This window comes from Brassica napus, chromosome C3, assembly GCF_020379485.1.
Source record: "Brassica napus cultivar Da-Ae chromosome C3, Da-Ae, whole genome shotgun sequence".
Classification (NCBI taxonomy): Eukaryota; Viridiplantae; Streptophyta; class Magnoliopsida; order Brassicales; family Brassicaceae; genus Brassica; species Brassica napus.
Window position 1 is genome coordinate 21,690,792 of NC_063446.1, and position 19,300 is coordinate 21,710,091.

The window sequence follows — 19,300 nt, forward strand, 5'->3', positions numbered from 1 at the left end:
AACATGTATGGACATCTTCCATAATAATAAGTGCAACTTTCCTTTTCTTGGAATGCACTTATTCCTCTTCTTTAAGTCATAAACTTGCTTCTCAAGTTTATTCATCTTTCCTTATCTCCAAGATACTCTCTTGCTCTCTAAGTCTACGCGACTCCAGCTCAGCACCTTGACTCCACATGGTCTTCACCACTCAACACGACGTCTGCTTCAGCAACTACGTCATCGACTACTTCAGGGTAGACATCTTACATCAACAGTCTCGCTAGGGAAGGACTTCTCCACTGCAGCAGTTCTACCTTTTGGCACTAACTTCCTCTGTTTCTCCATTTGAGCAGCTTGCCATATTCTAGCCTCTTTCACTGCCAGCGTTGCTATCTCCTGTTCGGTTAGTACCTGGTTCTCAAATATGAATTTGTTTCGGGCTGGCCATAAGTACCAAAGAACCCAAGGATAAAGTGCAGTAGAGCTCAGGCCTGTAGGAGGGAGATTTGTGATACGAGTGCAAGATAGGAGCAATGACGTTGGTGTGGAGATTGAGTTAGGGGTTGGTTTAAGAGTTGCAGGGATCAATTCCCAGACACGGGTTGCAAATGGACATTGCATGAAGATATGTCTCTCTGTTTCCAACACTCCGCATCTCTTACATCTCTCTTACGTCTCCCATCCACTGTCATTCCCTTACGCAAAAGGTTCTCACCAAGCAACAGTGCCATATTTTTGATTTTCCATAAGAAGTGTTTGAACCGAGAACTGTCAACAAACTAGTGAATGAACGAGACGAGGACTCGTCAGTGGGGTTAGGAGAAGTCTTCATGCTGAGCTTGAACCGGATGGAGACGACTCGGAGAGAATAAGAAAAAAGGTGTTTTTAATGATTATAGCTGGACCCGGCGAAGGGTTGCCTACGTACCCCGAAAGGGGATCAAGCCAATCGTAGTTTTACAACAAAATATCACAAGTACCTAGATGAAAGCATGTGTTGAAGTGTTACACTCTCTAGAAGTAGAGAGAGATGGAGGAGAGACCAAAAGAGAGTCCAAGAGCCCTCTCAAAGGAGGTTGGCTTCTTATTTATAGAAAAGAGAGGTCTAGGGTTTCCTAGTGACACCCCTTTTAAATGGGCTGAGCCCATTATCTTATAAGCCTTGTTGGGGACAAAGTCCATGTCCAACAGTAAGCCCCCCAGTTCGTTGATAGAGATGGAGTTGATCTCAATGAATTTTACGAAGAGAGTTTATAAGAGAATGGACTCAGTGCTTTACCCATGTCGCAGACGATTATCATGAAATGGCCGTCATGGTTAGGTTGCCATAGATGAAGTGTCATAGACGGACCGTCTCGGGCGAGTTGTCATCGACATACTTCTGATTCCGATCAGACTTCTTACTCCGGGATGGTTGCGCGAACGATCTGTGAGCACAGTGTTCTGAACCACCGGAGCAAGTTGTCATGGATGAAGTGTCAATCGACAAACTGCCAAAGACAAGTCGCCATAGACATCATCTATGAACGTACCGCCACAAGCAAACCATCACAATCAAATCGTCATGGGTGGACGTGTCTTCGCGGTATCACGTCATGCTCGAGACTTGCGAGCAATCTGAGTGACTGTGAGAGAGCGATCCGAGCCAAGTGACTACGAGTCGAGTGACCGCGAAGAACAAGTCGAGTGACCGCAAGGGAGCGAGTCGAGTGATGACAGAATGGTCGAGTGATGACTCGTCGGTCGAGTGAGGACTCGTCGGTCTAGTGAAGACTCGTCGGTTGAGTGAAGACTCAGTCGATCGGGTGACGACAGAACGACATGTCAACTCTGCGAGGAGAGAGAGATCTGAGCGACTGTGAGAGATCGTTATGCGCCGAGTAAGGAGAGCGAGCGAGTGACCGCGAGAGATCGAGCCAAGTGACTGCGCGAGAGAGATCTGCGTCGAGTGACCGTGAGAGATCGAGTCGAGTGCCCGCGAGAGCGCGAGCCAACAGTTTTCGAGACGATTCATCATGAAGCCATGATGGATACGTCAAATATGGATAAGCCTCAGCGAGTCCTTGTTGCTGAATCGACACGTCAACTCCACGAGGAGAGAGAGATCTGAGCGACTGCGAGAGATCGATCTGCGCCGAGTAAAGAGAACGAACGAGTGACCGCGAGAGATCGAGCCAAGCAACTGCGCAGATCAAGTCGAGCGACTGCGAGAGAACGCTCTGCACCGAGTGACGACAGAACGTCGAGTGATGGCTCGTCGGTCGAGTGAGGACTCGTCGGTCGAGTGACGACTCGTCGATCGGGTGACGACAGAACGACACGTCAACTCCGCGAGGAGAGAGAGATCTGAGTGACTGCGAGAGATAGTTCTGCGCCGAGTAAGGAGAGCGAGCGAGTGACCGCGAGAGATCGAGCCAAGTGACTGCGCGAGAGAGATCTGCGCCGAGTGACCCTGAGAGATCGAGTCGAGTGACCGCGACAGCGCGAGCCTACTGTTTTCGAGACGATTCATCGTGAAGCCATGATGGATACGTCAAATATGGATACGCCTCAGCGAGTCCTTGTTGCTGAATCGACACGTCAACTCCACGAGGAGAGAGAGATCTGAGCGACTGCGAGAGATTGATCTGCGCCGAGTAAAGAGAACGAGCGAGTGACCGCGAGAGATCGAGCCAAGAGATTGCGAAGATCGAGTAGAGTGACTGCGAGAGAACGCTCTGCGCCGAGTGACGACAGAACGGTCGAGTGACGACAAAACGGTTGAGTGAGGACTCGTCGGTCGAGTGAGGGCTCGTTGGTCGAGTGACGACTCGTCGGTCGAGTGACGACTCGTCGGTCGAGTGAGGACTCGTCGGTCGAGTGACGACTCATCGATCGAGTGATGACTCGTCGGTCGAGTGACGACTCATCGGTCGAGTGACGACAAAACGGTCGAGTGACGACTCGTCGGTCGGGTGAGGAGAACGAGCGAGTGACCGCGAGAGATCGAGCCAAGTGTCTGCGCGAGAACGATCTGCGCCGAGTGACCGTGAGAGATCGAGCCAAGCGACTACGCAGATCGAGTCGAGCGACTGCGAGAGAACGCTATGTGCCGAGTGACGACAGAACGGTCGAGTGACGTCTCATCGGTCGAGTGAGGACTCGTCGATCGAGCGATTACTCGTCGGTCGAGTGAGGACTCGTCGGTCGAGTGAGGACTCGTCGGTCGAGTGACGACTCGTCGATCGAGTGAGGACTCGTCGGTCGAGTGACGACTCGTCGATCGAGTGACGACTCGTCGGTCGAGTGACGACTCGTCGATCGAGTGACGATAAAACGGTCGAGTGACAACTCGTCGGTCGAGTGAGGACTCGTCGGTCGAGTGATGACTCGTCGGTCGAGTGATGACTCGTCGGTCAAGTGACAAGAGAACAGACTCCAGTTCAATCTTCCTCGAAGATACTTCTCCAGGCCCCACGGTGGGCGCCAACTGTTTGAACCGAGAACTGTCAACAAACTAGTGAATGAACGAGACGAGGACTCATCAGTGGGGTTAGGAGAAGTCTTCATGCTGAGATTGAACCGGATGGAGACGACTCGGAGAGAATAAGAAAAAGGGTGTTTTTAATGATTATAGCTGGACCCGGCGAAGGGTTGCCTACGTACCCCGAAAAGGGATCAAGCCAATCGTAGTTCTACAACAAAGGATCACAAGTACCTAGATGAAAGCATGTGTTGAAGTGTTTCACTCTCTAGAAGTAGAGAGAGATGGAAGAGAGACCAAAAAGAGTCCAAGAGCCCTCTCAAAGGAGGTTGGCTCCTTGTTTATAGAAATGAGAGGTCTAGGGTTTTCTAGTGACCCCCCTTTTAAATGGGCTGAATCCATTATCTTATAAGTCTTGTTGGGGACAAAGTCCATGTCCAACAAGAAGTATCTGAGCTTGGGAGAAGTATTAAGATTCCACACATTCTTCTTCCAATCAAACGTTAAGTCCGCGATCCCATCGTGTAAGAACCTGACTTCTCGGGTAACCAGACAAGCTCATCTTGCATTTGGAACTGACTAGGAATCAGAGTTCTGATCTGAACCTCATACTGAGGTAGGTTCCTCAGGTGTTCTCAAATAGCTTCCACGTTCCAGTCCATTGAGTTCGCCATAATAAGGTCTGAAACACAAAAGTCCTTGTTGTGTACAGAAGGGGGCCAATGGGGATCAGTGGTGGTGATTCAGTTGATAGCCAAGGTTCCAAACAACATTATCAAAAGGGATATGAACGTAATTAAAGGCAGATATTATCAATTCATTAAGCCATCTCCAATTCATATCCAAGAAACCAAAACATGACAGAAGGTAGTTTGCATCCCAAGAAAAAAAAGCACAAGACCGAATGTCAAGGAAATAACCAAAAAAAAAATTAAAAACAAAGTTTTTTCTTAGGGTAGAAGTATCCAAATGAGATTCTCATATACAAGCAGAGAGCAGCTGAGATGCTTCGATTCATTACCCCCTTTCTTTCATGAGCCAAACCACCTCCATAGTTGTTTTCTTTTTTCTAAGCCAAGTACCTAAACATGTTAGGGTTCTCCTTGTCCCTCTCCAAATAGTCCCTCGTTATCAAGTCCTCCATACGCTTCTTGATGGCTTTGATATCAGGCTGCAAAAACACATATCCAAGAAAACTCATCACTAAACTATCTCCACATGTTTCCTTATATATATAGAACTTACATACCTTGAACATTCGGCTAAGCTGCTCAACGCACTCAGAGACAAGCTGTTGATGTCCCAACACTTTCCTGCTCTTCATGATCCTCACGATCGCAGCATCAATCGCATAGCGTCTGTCTTTGTCCACGTCTTCCACAACTTTCTTCCTTTCATCAACAGGAGGGAGAGGGATCTGTGATGCAAACCACACAAACCTTAATCATCTAAGATAATAACCAGCAACACAAAGTTTTGAGTGTTAATGTGTTACAGACCTTTATTCTGCGCATTCTGTCGGTGAATTTGGCATTGAATTCAAATGAATCAGTCTGGGAAACAGTTTTTGTGCTTGGCTCCTTGGTAAGGATCTTGTATCTAGCGCATGACAAGGAATGAAGCAACCTCACTAGATCTTCATGGCTCAGGTTCAGTTGAGTTAGGATATCGTTGTAGCTCAATTTGTCTGTTGTGTTGAACAGCAGAAGCACAGCAGCCTGAAAGTAAATAAAAATTAGAAAATCAGCATCAGAGGCCATCTAAAGGATCCAATATACAAACAGTTTCTGAGAATACAAATGATACCTGGTAAGTCGACACAACTAACTCAATGGGCTTGTGATCAAACTTGCCGTTGAGGTGACAGGTTCCTAGTGAATAGATCCATGTAAGTTTCCTGTGTTTCGTTTTAGTTTCATAAAACCCTTTGAAAACTTCAACACACTTGACCTGAAACAAAGAAATCGATGGGATTAGCTTCACCTGGAGCAAACGTTTCTCCTTTTAGACATACATTCAACAGATACTTACCATTTCACTGGGAAGATTTATGTCGAAAGATTTGTAGCTTGGCCAGAAACCAGTTGTAAGAACAGTCACGGTCAAATCAATTCCTGGGTTTGCAGCGGGGTTATTGCCTAGATATTCCTCGAAACTGGTTTGGTTTTCTCTGGCTAGTGTAAGATCTGTCACCTGTAACAAAACATATCAAATTTAAAAAAAGTATAAATCATCAGAAAAACCACCGTTCTGAGACAATAAACATAGGGACACGCAAACTAACCATGCCCTCCATCTTAGAAGTAAACTGCCCACCACACTGCTGCTTGAGCTTTGTAAGAATACTTCTCTCATGATCATCATTAGCACTGCGATCAAATAAGAGCCTGCGTGCCAGCTTCTTCCTGAAAAACAGCCAAAAACAAAACCGCATACAATTTGTTATCCCAATCTTGGTAATTCCATACTATATTATTGGAAGGGACCTTAACAAAGAGCTAGAATCAACAAACCATCTATAAGCACAAAAATATTAGAATCCAAGGTATATAAGAAATCTCAGAATGAGAGATGAACCTGTAGAACTCGGCAAACAGATCTTTGTCGCTTATATAGGCAAGCAATTTGACCACCTGTAACAACATAATAAGATTAAACACCGGTTTAAGGAGAAACTGAAAATGAATATAGCAAGCAACTTGACAAAATACAAACCTTCTCAAGCGTGTCTTCAATAGCTTCATCACTCAGCTTCTCACTACCCCCCTTCTTGAGGATGTTGTCGCAGAATGTTGCAAGCAATTCTGCACTTGAACTTCCAGCGACCGTTTTGTTACAGAATATCTCAAATGCCTCTTTCAGAGCCTACAATAGAAGAAATTTAAGTTAATACAAACAAATACACGCATGCAATAAGATATATGCATGACTAGTATGCAGGAAGCACATTAAACCTTGTGGAAGAGGGTGTGGCTCTGGAAGCACTCAACGACATAGACCATGTATTTATCATGTAGCTCAATCACTTTTCTGATGAGAACCTGAAAGCATAGAAAGAAAACGTGAATTACTAAGTTCGACAACATCTTCACTAGTAAAAACATTGACACTGTTTTTACCTGTTCCTGCACGCTAGCAATATTTGCAGCCTGTGGAGTAAAAAACAAATTTTAGCGATCACAGGCAAAGCGCGGAAAAGATTTCTGAGTAAAAAATACAAAAAATATGAACCTGATTAGTGGCCGTGTCTTCCGCCTGTTGGACGAGTGCGTTACCCTCGGCTGTGACATGCTATATACAAATTACACGATGGAGTTAATGCAGAACAGTATTTAACAGAGTATTGACTTCGCCAATCTAAACCATAATAATAAAGATAGGTAAGCAACCTGCTTGAATATGTTTGCAACAGGTTCTAAACCTTTAGCAATTTTATGATAAAGCCTGTACATCCGGGAGAGATCATCAACCTGAAAGCACACAGATACTCCATCAAAGACAGAAATAGAAAGACAAGATAATTAACAATGAAACAAAGAGTAAGTTGCGCCACCTTGTCATCTCTCAGCAATGCACGGCACCCTGAGTGCTCTTTTTCTAGAAGCTGATTTGCATACACAACCAACAGCTCATGTTGTACTTTCTGCATCAACATATTAATATAGAAGTCAAATAGATATCAATCAAAATTAATATATACTTTTCTGCAGAGGCAGAGCCTAAAAAGCATGTCTCTATGAATAAAAATGCAAAATCATGGCTTCTGTAAGTACACGCATAATGAATGCTATGCATAAAGTCATAGTGTCGTGCATGATGTATCATCATAACTAACCTCAACCAGCTTTGGCTCGCTGCTTGAATGAAGGTAGTGAGCCACTCTCTCCCTCTCCTTCTTAAGGCATTCTTCAGACTGTAACATGAAATTTAACAAGGATACATCAGACTGGTTAACAAATGCATTTTACTAATTTGGAATGACAACGCAATCTAGAAAATAATATAAGGAGTCATACCTTCAACATGTAATCAGGGCAAGAATCTTCCTGGATCCAGCTAGATGCTTTGCGAGAATAGTAAGAAGCTGAATCCAAAAGCATGAAGCTTTCAAAATCCGCTTCGTATCTTTCCATCTGTCCCATTCCAATCTCTACATAGATATCCAAAACGTTTTTTAGTAGAGCCCTGTCAATCTGCTCGCCCTCCCGTTCTTTATCAACCTGACATAGAAACAGCTCATGTTAGACCTTGAATAAGGTAAAAGCAAGAGTTGGAACTAAATGTACATTATACACGCCACACTTACAAGTGCTATTACAGCATCTTTGACCTTGGAATGCAACTCGTTATAAACCTGAAGTAACAAAATCAATCAAGAGTTAAAATATTACTGACGCCAAGTAAAGCCATACATAACAAGAACGAGCGCCAAACCCGGTCACGGAAGCAAGTCAGGCCAACTTCATTCAGCGGTGGAAGTGATCTCCGAGCAATGAAGTAACGGTCAAGATAGTAGAAGAATCGGGATAGCCATCGAACCATCACTTTATGGTTAGACCATCTCTTAACCAGCTCCCGCAGCATATACTCATCATGCTTCTCCTTCAAAGCAGGCAAAACCTAATCACAAAAAAAGAGAGAAATGAATCAAACAGTTTGATCAACCTATTGGCATATGAAACCAAGCACAAACCTCAAGATTCAGACAGTGAGTAAAGTATAAGATCAAAAACTACAAAATTAATGAATCAGACTCACCGTTGAGTTAATGTATTCCTCAAAAGCTTCACGATACTTGTCATAAAGCTGCTGCGAGTAATCATGGGGAGGTTTCTGGGTGCACATGTTGTAGATAGTCCTGAGAACCACACAAAACCCTCAACTTTCATCACCAGTTACAAACAAAGCAAACACCTCTAAGATAACTAAAAGATTATAACAGAACGTACGTATAGAGCATCATGTACTGCTCAGAGTCGAATTGAGGCTCAGGCAATCCTTCAAGAATCCGTTTCAGCTTAGTGATACCAGTCTGCATATAGTCCCATCCTTGCTCCAAATCAATCGTCTTGCGCTCCATTCTGAAAGATTGATTCCCAAAGCGCTCCTGGACCTAAGAACAAGGAACAAAATCGAAACTTTAGGGCAACATTATAGAATCCCAATCAAACTATCGGATGTGATATGCATCACCAGAAACGAACAATCGAGAACGCTACACAGTACACAAACGCAATCGACGTAACCCTAACAATCAGATCCCTAAAAAACTCGAAAACTAGGGAGATTAGACGAGATCTTAAACCATAATTAGAGAAAGACGTTTCGCCGAACCTTGAGGATTCCCGATTCGAAAGGATCGGGAGAGGTTTTGCGATCGAGAGAGAAAGATCAAAACCCTGAGAGTACGATAAGAGAGGAAGAAGAGGTGGAGACCTTTGAGAAGGACGGTGAACGAGGAAAGGAAAGGATATTTATAACCCCCCCTTTTGTTTTAATCGCCTATAACTCCTCCTCTATTATTCAGGCCGTAGATTTTAATCATTTATTTTATAATCTTCGTTTTTTTTTTATCAACTAATCTTCGTTTAATATCTATAAATGTTTATTTTCTAGGGCAATTTTCTTGAATAAACTATTTTCAAGTTTTGATCACAAAAATAAATCACAATGAGGAAAATGACCAAAATGTTTTATTTAATAGGTAAAAAGATTTTATTACCCTAGATATAAAAAAAAAAAAAAAATTTATAGTTTTAGATTATATGTTTTCAAATTCGAATTTTTTTATAATATTTTAAAAAAAAAAAACAATTTAATTTTTTTTTCAAATTTTATTTTTGTAATTCGGAAATACTTTTTGAAACTATTTTTAAAATTTTTATTTTCAATTTTTTAATATTTATTTTTTATTTTATAAAATTTTAAACCTCGATCACAAATCTCCACCCGTTAACTCTAAATCATAAGGTTTGAATTAGTTAAACATAAGGATATAAATGTATACTTACTTTTTAATAAAACATTTTGATCTTTATAGTCTATATTTGCGATAAAAAAAAATTTAGTGATATCCTAAGGCATTTCTCTATTTTCTATTTAACTTTTTCTAATTTATTAGCATCTTCATTTTCTTAGTACGGATCTATTATATCAAAACGCTGCCTTTTGTTTGCCACCAAGCATTATGCATTTATAGAACTATTGAGAAAAATATATAGCAAGCTCATTTTTTCTCTACACGAACAATGCGTATTCCATAAAAAAAACCTTAAAAAAAAATATATGAACATTTTGAAATTGTTTTTAAATGTATTTTTACCGCAGCTAGTAGGTTGATCGCACATCATACATGGTGTATTTATCTGAAACGACATCATTTAACTATTTTTCAAACTTTTAAATTTTTTTATTCATGGAATATCTTTTGCGCAAAAAAATGCAAAGAAGCTCAGATTAAATATTTTAACTATTTGGCTAAAGTAAATATTAATATTAATAGTGTAAAAACAAAAACAAGATATTTATAATAAAAATGAAATTTAAAGAATTCTCTTAGGTAAAACTCAAACCCAAACAAGAAAACTCAATCAACAATAGCTTAAACCACTTCACTAACCAAGCATTTTGGTTATAATACAAACTGAATATTATTTTAACATATCATACATTTTATGTCAATTAGAATAATATTTCCTTCTTTCTCATATACATTTTTTTTTTTTGTTGAAACATCCAAAATTGAGTTTTCAGTGGAAGATACCCAATTTTGAATTAATTTTCTAGGTTCAATGGAAGTAAATAAATACACTGGTATGTGAACAAAGAAAGTATTTTAACTGACATTGACTGTATACATATGAAAACAATATTTAGTTATTTATGAGTGGTTAAAGTGTTTTTAGTCCATGTTCTCAAAAGCGGGCGCCTAACCAATTAGATGAAATACATAAGTTACATAGTTTGTGAAAAATGCATCAACAGAAAGAGTTCATTTTGAAATTTTTCTTGTAGAACTATGTACTTGTAAGCAGATGCAGCTACTGATATTTCACATAGCGTGATGGAACTAACATCCAAGGTGGTCAGCTGGTTTAAATTTCATAAAAAAAGAAGGGATTTGATCAACAAAAGTGTTATTAGAAAGACCGAGAAAAGTGAGCTGAAAAAAGTTTCCTATTATAGGCATACTCGGACCACAAAAAAAATATTAATAGAAAAGTCGAGTTTGTCAAGATAATAAAGGTTTTCAATCCAAGAAAGAATATGATCCAAAGTTTTATTAAATGAAATGTCAAAAGAAACGAGATGAGAAAGATTTAGAATTGAAGATGGAATCTGACTCAAAAACCAAAAAAGTTTTATTATCGAAGAAAGAATGCGACAGGTGAAACTATTGTGCGAAAGGTCGAGAGACGTGAGTCGAGAAAGATTTCCAATTACAACAAGTCGTTATTAGCCCATGAGTCCGTCTGGGTTTAGTATTGATAATATAACTGTAAAGGAAGAGTTGAGAACCTTGGACTCGTTTCTGAAATCGACAAGTGTGACCATTTGCTCTGGAGCCGCAGACACGGCCTGGTAATTATAAACGAACAAGAAAAAAAAGACAAGAGTGATAGAAATGGTATTCATTCAATTCTGATAGAAGAAAAGAAGAAGGAAGTGTTGATGGTATATAAACACGCTTCCATGCCCACCTATATTTATATACACAATAATCCACAAATAAAAATTCCAATCAGTTTGACTCAGTACTTTTCACACATTTTTGGTCCCCGGCGGCTACATTGATTACAAGATCTTTCTAATCCAAACAAGAAAATGTTACGAGTGTTATTTTTCTCTAAATATAGCATTTACGAGCTATTTACAGTTTTTTTTTCAAAGGTTTAGGTCTGTTTTGCATTGTTTCGTGATCATACCCGTGCAGAGTCTTTAGTTTTGTTTTTCGGTATATGTTAAAACTTTAGTTTTTTTTGCCAGCATAGTTTTAATTTGGGTGGTAAATGTTTTTTCTTCTAATTATTAAAGAAGTTCAGAATTGAGAATTTTAAAAAGATTGGTTAGTAAGACGATTCCAGCACCACTTGAAGTTCTAAACGTCTCATGACAAATAGTCATATATATGGTTAACTGAAAGAAACCAAAGAAATGGAAGCTATAGCTAGCTCTCTCAAAAGATTATTTTAGCTATTGGATCAAACCTGATGAGCAGGTTGCCTCATTACAAGCCCTTAGTGTTCACTTAATTCTTATTTGGTTTCTAAAGTTAGTGTTTCCGTTCCATTTTTGCAGAGCCATTTTCAAGGCAAAACCTAGTTAGTCATGCAGTTGCTAGATTTGAGTATATCCAGCAGTGATGGTAATCATCAAAGGAACAGTCAAGGGACAATCCCTTGACGTGCTCCATCAGCATATAACTCGCTCACTTTGCCTCTCTCAGAAAGAGACCAACAACAAACTATGAAAATAGGACAAGTTAGTTCATCAGAGTCGAGAACTTCAACAACAATCAATCTTGACAAATTGTTACGCGGTTAGGGAAACAGTAGGACAAATGGGCACAGCTGAAGTACCAGCAGAGTCGGAATGGTTACTACACATCTTATTCTAAGGGGATTGCATCCAAGATGATGCACAACCAACCAAGTAGAAACCACCCTAACATGATGCACAACAACAACCATCTAGAAAACTTTTCTTATCATCATCCTTGTTGTAACCAAAACAGAAGTTGGCGTTAAAACATATACAATGAGACTCGAGTTCTTTTAATACCAAATACTTGGATTTCACGGTACAGCTAGCGTCCTGCTCCCTTGAGACACACGTTTACATGTTTAAGAGATGACAATAACCGGAACATTAGTGATTTAGATAGATTGTAAGAACTGGTCTCATTTTATCGCCCACCCAATTTTTAAGTGCAACTTCGTTGATGAGGTCCTCAAGAGAAATTCTCAAAAGTTGAATATTTTTATTTTATTGGATATTTATAAATAAATAAAATTTAATTAAAAACAAAAAATATAGCCAATAAGAGGACATTTATTGGATATTTATAAATGTACCCATTGTTGGACATGATCTAATAAGAGGATTTTCAGATCCATAAATATCTAATTCTGATGCTTAAAAGTGCTAATTAGCTGAAAATTGTCTGTAAACAACCGTGGGGTAGATGCAAACTGAACCAGTTCGTTTTTAGCTGTCCAAAAGATAATATAACTTAATTTCGTCCGTGATACGTTGCAAGATATGAGTCAAGGTAGAAGCAGCTTTAATTCGGACTGTTGAATTTTTGTTATAATAAATTCCTATTCAGTTAATAAAAATTCGATTAAGTCTAATAATACAACCGTGTCCTAAACTATCTATGTCCCTAATCTAGAAACTAACAAAAAGATTGAGTTAGGAGATAAGATAAGAAGCCATACGATCAGATAATTGTAGTCTGAGTTTTGGTCGACATTATGTTTCCGAACAATCGTTATCATCATGTCATTGGCTCTTTCTCATCCGAACTCCAAAGAGAAATCAAATCATCATCAGGAAAAATCAATTAAAAAGTTGAAAGTGAAGGCTCAGAAGGATCCATTGGTAAAATTTCTAATCAGAGTTTTACTCATAAAATAGGTAGATTTTCATCATCACTGCCTTCACTATTAACCCGAATTCGAGGAGACCAGAATTTTTCCCATAAAAGCCAAAATTGAAAACAGATTAACGAAACATTGAAACACGAATGTGGAATGAAAGAAGAGATATAAAGGTTGGGTCAGCTTTAAATTGTAATCGCTGAGTTGGGAGAAGTCGCGGACGGCAATATATATAAGACGATGGAGGTAGCTAGGGTTTACGTTTTGAAAAGAATTGGGTCGGGCCTGTTGAGACTCCAAGTCTTGGATATGGGCCTTGTAAATGTTTCAGTTTTTAAATCTACTAGCATGGAGAAATATAAGTTTTTAAAAAAAAATCTTATATATTATGTATTATAATTATAAAAAAATTACCGACAATTTTATATGGTTTATGCGAATCAAATTCACGTCTAACCGATTTTACTTACACCCTTATGAAGATCACATGTAAATCTTTCACCTGTAAATATGCATAATTATTTAATAAATCGTGTTCTTCAATACTCCAAACCCAAACTTCTTTATGTGTAATATTAATAAATCTTTGGTTAAACCATCAGATTACTGAAACTTTCACCAAAAAAATCAAGACTGTAAAAAAAAATAAAAAAATATATGAGATTGTGAGAGCAAGTGATGGGAGGAAAACACAACCTAGTCTATCAAAAAAGAAGATCGAGAGACAATTTTACACCTTTGTTGTGTGCGTATTGCAGAACTTAGTTGTTGTTATTTTATCTATGTATTGAGAAAATTGCCAAGCTTGTCTGTGAAGTTACATGTAACAGTAACTTTTTTTTAACATACTTTTATTTGAAAAAACAATTACATAGTAGGCTATGACCGAAGTCATACAATTTGAGAGAAGATTGTAAGATGCAATGATCATAATTAAACAAGAGACTACCAAAGCATGATTTTGGTTGACTTTAGAGGGGTAAAAAGTCGTTTCTACCGTAGTCTCCCACGGTTTTCACGTCCTCTATTTCCTCGTCCGCGAGACGTGGATTGCAATTGCCATTCCATACCTTTTGCTGAGGGTTCAACCGGTCTTTCTCGAAGGAGTCTTTTCTCTGAAAGTGTCAAAAGTTCTATTGGACCAGAACTTTCATCCAATTCCAATTGATATTCTTTTTCTCCTTCTAAGGAAGTTAAAGAGGCAAACTGATTTGAGCCCAAATCAATCTTCTGCATTCTGCTACTTTCCTTGCAAACCTCGGCTGAGGTTTGAATGACTAAAGACTCTGTGTGTTGCTTTATTAGGGCAGACTCCGTAAGCGGAGACTCAATTGTTTCATTGACACAAATAACTGTTGGTGACTCATACAAGTTTTCTAGCACTGAAATAGTAGCTACAGAAACCAGATCATCCATATCAGTAGAATTAATTTTTTCAATCACCTCATCACATATGCAAGATGTATCATCTTTTGGTGTAGCTGGCTGGTCTGAAACAGGAGCATGCGAAATACATCTTTGAGAGTTAGATGCTTGTATCGTTGCCATTGACATAGCTTCTTTAGCTTGAGATGGGATTAGAATATCTGAAAGTGTTGCATCTCTTTTAGCCACAGCAGCTTCCTGTGATGTTTCTGAAGAGACATCTATGACTTTATGAATATTCATTTCGGGTTGTGAAGCATCAGTAGGTGATTCAAAGACATGGGCGACTACTGAATCCTTTCTCTCAGTAGCTGGTGTAGCTGCCTTAAGACCAGAAATAGATAAACATCTCTTTGATTTATGCCCAATCTGACCACATCTCTCACATGATGTAGGAAGCCAAGAGTATTCCACATCAACCAAAGAAAAGTTCCCTTGCTTATCCCAAGCAGCAACTTTCTGTGGAAAAGGTTTATCTAACTCAACTTCCACCATAATCTTAGCTTATCCTATCATAGTTGGATCTAACCAAGGTTTGTAAGATAACATTGGTTCTCCTACTCCTGAAGCAATCCATTTGATTCCTAGGATGGAGTATAGATTGCTGGGATGTTTTTGAGTGTGACCCAAAGCGGAATTGATGTAATTTCAGGAAGGGTTAAAGATTCGAAAGAAGTCCACGGAGCAACAAACATGAGACAATCATCCACATGCCATAAACTACGCTGGAGAACAAATTTTCTAGTAGCCTCATCTGGGATGTGGAAGATATAAGAGAATTCACTAATTTTCCTGACGAAAATCTCACATTTTCTACCTCAAATCCTATTCAGAACAGCATACACTAACCCACCAGACGGTACCAGACAGCGGTAAAACTGTCCTATCACATATTCCCTATGGTTTTGCAAACCATGGAGTAGTACATGGTCTAGAATAGTTACCTTAGGAGTGCCATCCTCCATATATTCGGGTACTGTCACGCGATGGAGGTTCCTTGTTTGCGGGTTCATTCGATCAGCCCAAGGAAACCGAGACTAATCAGTAGGAAGCTTTACTCTTTGACTCGAGGAAGAATCAACTAGTTTTGTTTGTTGTGTAGCCTTTGTTCTGTCAACGGAAGACTTATTCTTCTTCCTACCTATATCCCTGGTTGAAAGAGCTGGCCATTCAGAGTTTTCCGTTACAGGGTTATCAGAAAGCATCGTTGAACGTTATGTAGCTCCAGTTATCAACAACGGTTTAGTCAAAGCTCCTTGGAGCTGAGGCTGAGGCAAAGCAGGACCCGCGAGCACATGAGAAGTAGCTTTTGAAATCGTTTGGCCCACCTCCGTTGATGCTTCTCCAAAAGCACAAGAATCAGGCGTGACCGTCGAAGGGACTTGAAGCTTGTCAGAGTTCATGCTCTTAGCCTTTTCCTTGCAAGACATCCTAGTTCCTGAGTCAGAAGAGATGATGTTGGTCTGAACCTCCAGTTGATCCTCTTCACCATTAACACCTTCGATTTCGGAACTTAGAGTCTCAGGAGGCTCCATGATGAGAAATCGCCGGAGATGTGAGAGGAGTTGACCGAGAGAGCTTCCCGCCGGTAATAGCTTGGTGATTCGCCGGAGGGAGGAGGCGTCAACGGCTGAGTCGTCGAGAGACAAGATCAAATTGAGATTTAGGTTTCGCTTTCTAGATCGCACGAAGAGGGGCGCGTGGGCGCGTTCAAAATGGTTTATTAATTGGCTTTTTTCTACTTACTTTCTCACTTCCTTTTCTATATTTTAACAGTAACCTTAACAATCAGCCGTCTTCATAGTTATTAATTGGTTTGATCCAATGCCTCTTACACTAAACCCTAGTCTACTTTTGTTTCACTTATCCTCTTCCAAAACTACATGAAGTAGTAATCAAAACAAACTGATGGAGAAGTTTTACTCTTCTAAGGACAAATGTGCCTTCTCTTTGCGTTGTTTCCTTCATAGTTCACTTGGCTTTGCTCCAACGTTACTTACATGGGTAATCAGAACAAATGGAAAAGTTTGAATTCTTTTGTGAACAAATTTGATTTCTGTTTTTGTCATTGTCATCTTGGTTCCCAAACCTAAAAGCATTTCTTTTTGGTTTTAAGAACATGATATGTAAGTGTATTTTTGAAGCTCCTTCTTGTAATGACAGTTGAGTTCAAGCCCGTATGAGAATACAGAAGTGGAAACATTCAACTCATCTCTTATTACATCAGGTTCGTTCTTCTTCTCCTTTCTAACTTATCCATTCAAAAGAATTTAATTATCCATTTAAAACACAGTAAAGATCTTCTTGAAACTTGGTTTTAATTTGTTTACACAGTGAATAAGAACCGACATAGAGTCATCTAAGCTCGCGTTTGTGTCATCGGCTAGTGCATTTGAGAAATGGACAAGCTTGACAGGTCTTTTAGGACAGCTTAAGGGAATCTGATTGGCTACCAATTGTTTACTTTTCTGTTGTCGTCTTGTGTATTTTTCTACATATTGTCAACAAAAGAATAGAGATAAAGGAAAGCAAACCTTTGAAATTTCATCCTCTTAACATCTTTGGTTATCATTCTTTATTCATACTAAGCCAAACCACTTTCTTCAACACTCCAGTAACAATTGTTATATCAAAATGAAATCTTTTAAACCGGAATGGGAAAGCCATAGACTGAACCGGTAATAACCAAGCGTCAAGAGATGTCATGTTACTAGATGAAGCTTGCTTGACTATAAGGTGGCAGTTTGAGTAATTTGGCAGTTACTACAGACTTGTTTGATCTTTTCTCTGATGACATTAAATCCTTTATCTAGAAGAATAAAAAAAACTTCATCATTATAACCAAATGTGAAAACAAATATACAAACGTTAATCAGTCCAATTCAACTTTGAAAAATCATCCAACTGCAGACTAGTCAATATTGATGGCGACGGTCTTGTAGTGGCGTTATTTATCTGTTAAATAATATTATAGCATTAATGAGAATGCACAAAATGCTCTGCTTTTTACTTGTATAAATACATCACTACTTGGTGTCTTATTTAATCACCTTCACCTTCACCTTCAACATCAAACACATCTCTAAACTTGTTTCTTTGTAATTAAATCAATGGCAGCTATCAAAGTTTTCGGACACCCTGCCTCCGCTCCCACCATGAGAGTCGTCCTCGCCCTTCACGAGAAAAACCTCGACTTTGAGTTCGTTCATGTCGACCTCATGGGAGGTGAACACAAGAAAGAGGCTTTCCTAGCCCGCAACGTAAGTATATCTATCTGTGTTGTTGTGAGACAAGACGAACACTCAGGACCGGGCAAAAAAATTAAAGCTCTTATAATTAATGTTTATTTTTATTTTTTGAACTTTTAAAAGTTTATTAGTAATTTTTTTTTGTAAATTTCATGAAAAAAACAAAACTATACACATATAAAATATCTTGGGCCCTTTTCAATCTAATTAATCAAATTTTATTTTTGTATAAAAAATTATGTATATTATAAAAAATTGAGCTACTTAACAACTAAGATTAAGTGAGGAGCTTGTCCCCTAATTAGCTGCCTATGTCAACAATTTAGATCAATCTGGTCTAAATATTGAACTTTTTGCGTTTGATTGATATTGCAGCCTTTTGGTCAAGTTCCGGCCTTTGAAGATGGAGACCTCAAGCTTTTTGGTACGAACGTTTTCACGGATCATCTCAAATATGATTTGACAATATACATAAAGAAGAAGAAGAAACATTCACTAACATGATTTGTTTCTTTTGTGTAGAATCAAGAGCTATTACTCAATACATAGCTCACCGATACGAAGGCCAAGGAACCAACCTTCTCCCGGCAGACTCCAAGAACATAGCTCACTACGCAATCATGGCCATTGGAATGCAAGTAGAAGCTCACCAGTTCGAGCCAGTGGCTGCAAAGCTTGTTTCTGAACAAGTATTTAAGCTCAAGAAAGGCTTGACCACAGACCAAGCCGTTGTTGCCGAAGAGGAGGCTAAGTTAGCCAAGGTCCTAGACGTGTACGAGGCTCGGCTCAAGGAGTTCAAGTACTTGGCTGGTGACACTTTTACTTTGACCGATCTTCACCACATTCCTACGATTAAATACTTGCTTGGAACTCCCACCAAGAAGCTCTTCACCGAGCGTCCACGTGTCAACGAGTGGGTGGCTGAGATCACCAAGAGGCCAGCTTCCCAAAAGATCCTTCAGTGATAAGTTACTAAAAGGTTCTGCCTCAGTCACAGTAATAATGCTCAGAGTTAATAAGTGACTGCCCCATTCCCAATTTCTCAGTACTCTGTTTTTATTCTCAGTTATAACTAAGTGTGTGTTCTTGAGCGATATTTCTTGAATCATAAACTATCTAATCTTCAAGCTCTTCTATAATAAAAAGATTAGTTACTTATTTAATACAAAGGTTGCAATGTCTTGACTACAGAGTTACTGATCAGTGAGCACAAAGACTTTGTTTGATTAGTCTTTGCAAGTTTTTACTTTCTACCTTATTTTCTGAGATAAGTAGCTGCCCTAAGACTTTGAACGTTCTTATCCTTAAAAGACTCTATGCCTTGTGGGATCTGAAAATGACAAGACAACACAAATTCTGGAACTACTCACCTCTATAAATTACAAATATTAGAGCAGCAAGTTTGTGTCTTTCATCATCAATGATGGATTTATCTTTTGACTCGATAAACAAAATAGTAAAGAGTAGCATCTCCAATGTACACCTCTATATTTTCCTCTAAAATAGAAATCTCTATTATATAGTTGAAAATGCTCCAATGTATGCCTTTATAATAGTATAATAGAGTTCCTCTATTTATA

General features: G+C 39.3%; 3 protein-coding genes and 2 non-coding genes across 7 annotated transcripts; 1 reads left to right on the plus strand and 4 right to left on the minus strand.

Moving 5' to 3' along the window:
• Positions 1-4,238: 4,238 nt before the first annotated feature.
• LOC106388602 (cullin-1) lies at positions 4,239-11,142 on the minus strand. 3 transcript variants are annotated; one of them, XM_048751071.1, is made up of 20 exons: positions 10,964-11,140; positions 8,395-8,558; positions 8,204-8,303; positions 7,880-8,065; positions 7,752-7,799; positions 7,462-7,665; positions 7,281-7,358; positions 6,999-7,088; positions 6,835-6,915; positions 6,677-6,736; positions 6,565-6,594; positions 6,400-6,486; positions 6,161-6,310; positions 6,023-6,078; positions 5,730-5,850; positions 5,477-5,638; positions 5,252-5,395; positions 4,945-5,163; positions 4,695-4,862; positions 4,239-4,616 (listed from the first exon to the last, which is right to left on the minus strand). In XM_048751071.1, exons 1-20 carry the CDS (start codon positions 11,078-11,080, stop codon positions 4,515-4,517), a joined length of 2,367 nt encoding a protein of 788 aa, XP_048607028.1. In that variant the 5' UTR covers positions 11,081-11,140; the 3' UTR covers positions 4,239-4,514. The 3 variants fall into 3 exon arrangements, with proteins under 3 accessions (XP_048607028.1, XP_048607027.1, XP_048607029.1); XM_048751070.1 differs by having other exon boundaries at positions 6,400-6,594; positions 10,964-11,142; XM_048751072.1 differs by lacking the exon at positions 10,964-11,140 and adding an exon at positions 8,780-8,972 and having other exon boundaries at positions 6,400-6,594.
• Positions 11,143-12,881: 1,739 nt separating this feature from the next.
• LOC125584909 lies at positions 12,882-12,955 on the minus strand. Its single transcript, XR_007321813.1, has one exon. It is a non-coding gene; the product is annotated as a small nucleolar RNA Z155 (small nucleolar RNA).
• Positions 12,956-13,025: 70 nt separating this feature from the next.
• On the minus strand, positions 13,026-13,111 carry LOC125584894. The gene has a single exon (XR_007321800.1). It is a non-coding gene; the product is annotated as a small nucleolar RNA R41 (small nucleolar RNA).
• Positions 13,112-14,040: 929 nt separating this feature from the next.
• On the minus strand, positions 14,041-14,967 carry LOC106384110. Its single transcript, XM_013824125.1, has one exon. It carries the CDS (start codon positions 14,965-14,967, stop codon positions 14,041-14,043), a length of 927 nt encoding a protein of 308 aa, XP_013679579.1.
• Positions 14,968-17,458: 2,491 nt separating this feature from the next.
• Positions 17,459-18,883, plus strand: LOC106388605 (glutathione S-transferase F3). The gene is made up of 3 exons (XM_013828712.3): positions 17,459-17,732; positions 18,096-18,144; positions 18,243-18,883. The coding sequence occupies exons 1-3, from the start codon at positions 17,583-17,585 to the stop codon at positions 18,683-18,685; spliced, it is 642 nt and encodes a 213-aa protein (XP_013684166.1). The 5' UTR covers positions 17,459-17,582; the 3' UTR covers positions 18,686-18,883.
• Positions 18,884-19,300: the final 417 nt, after the last annotated feature.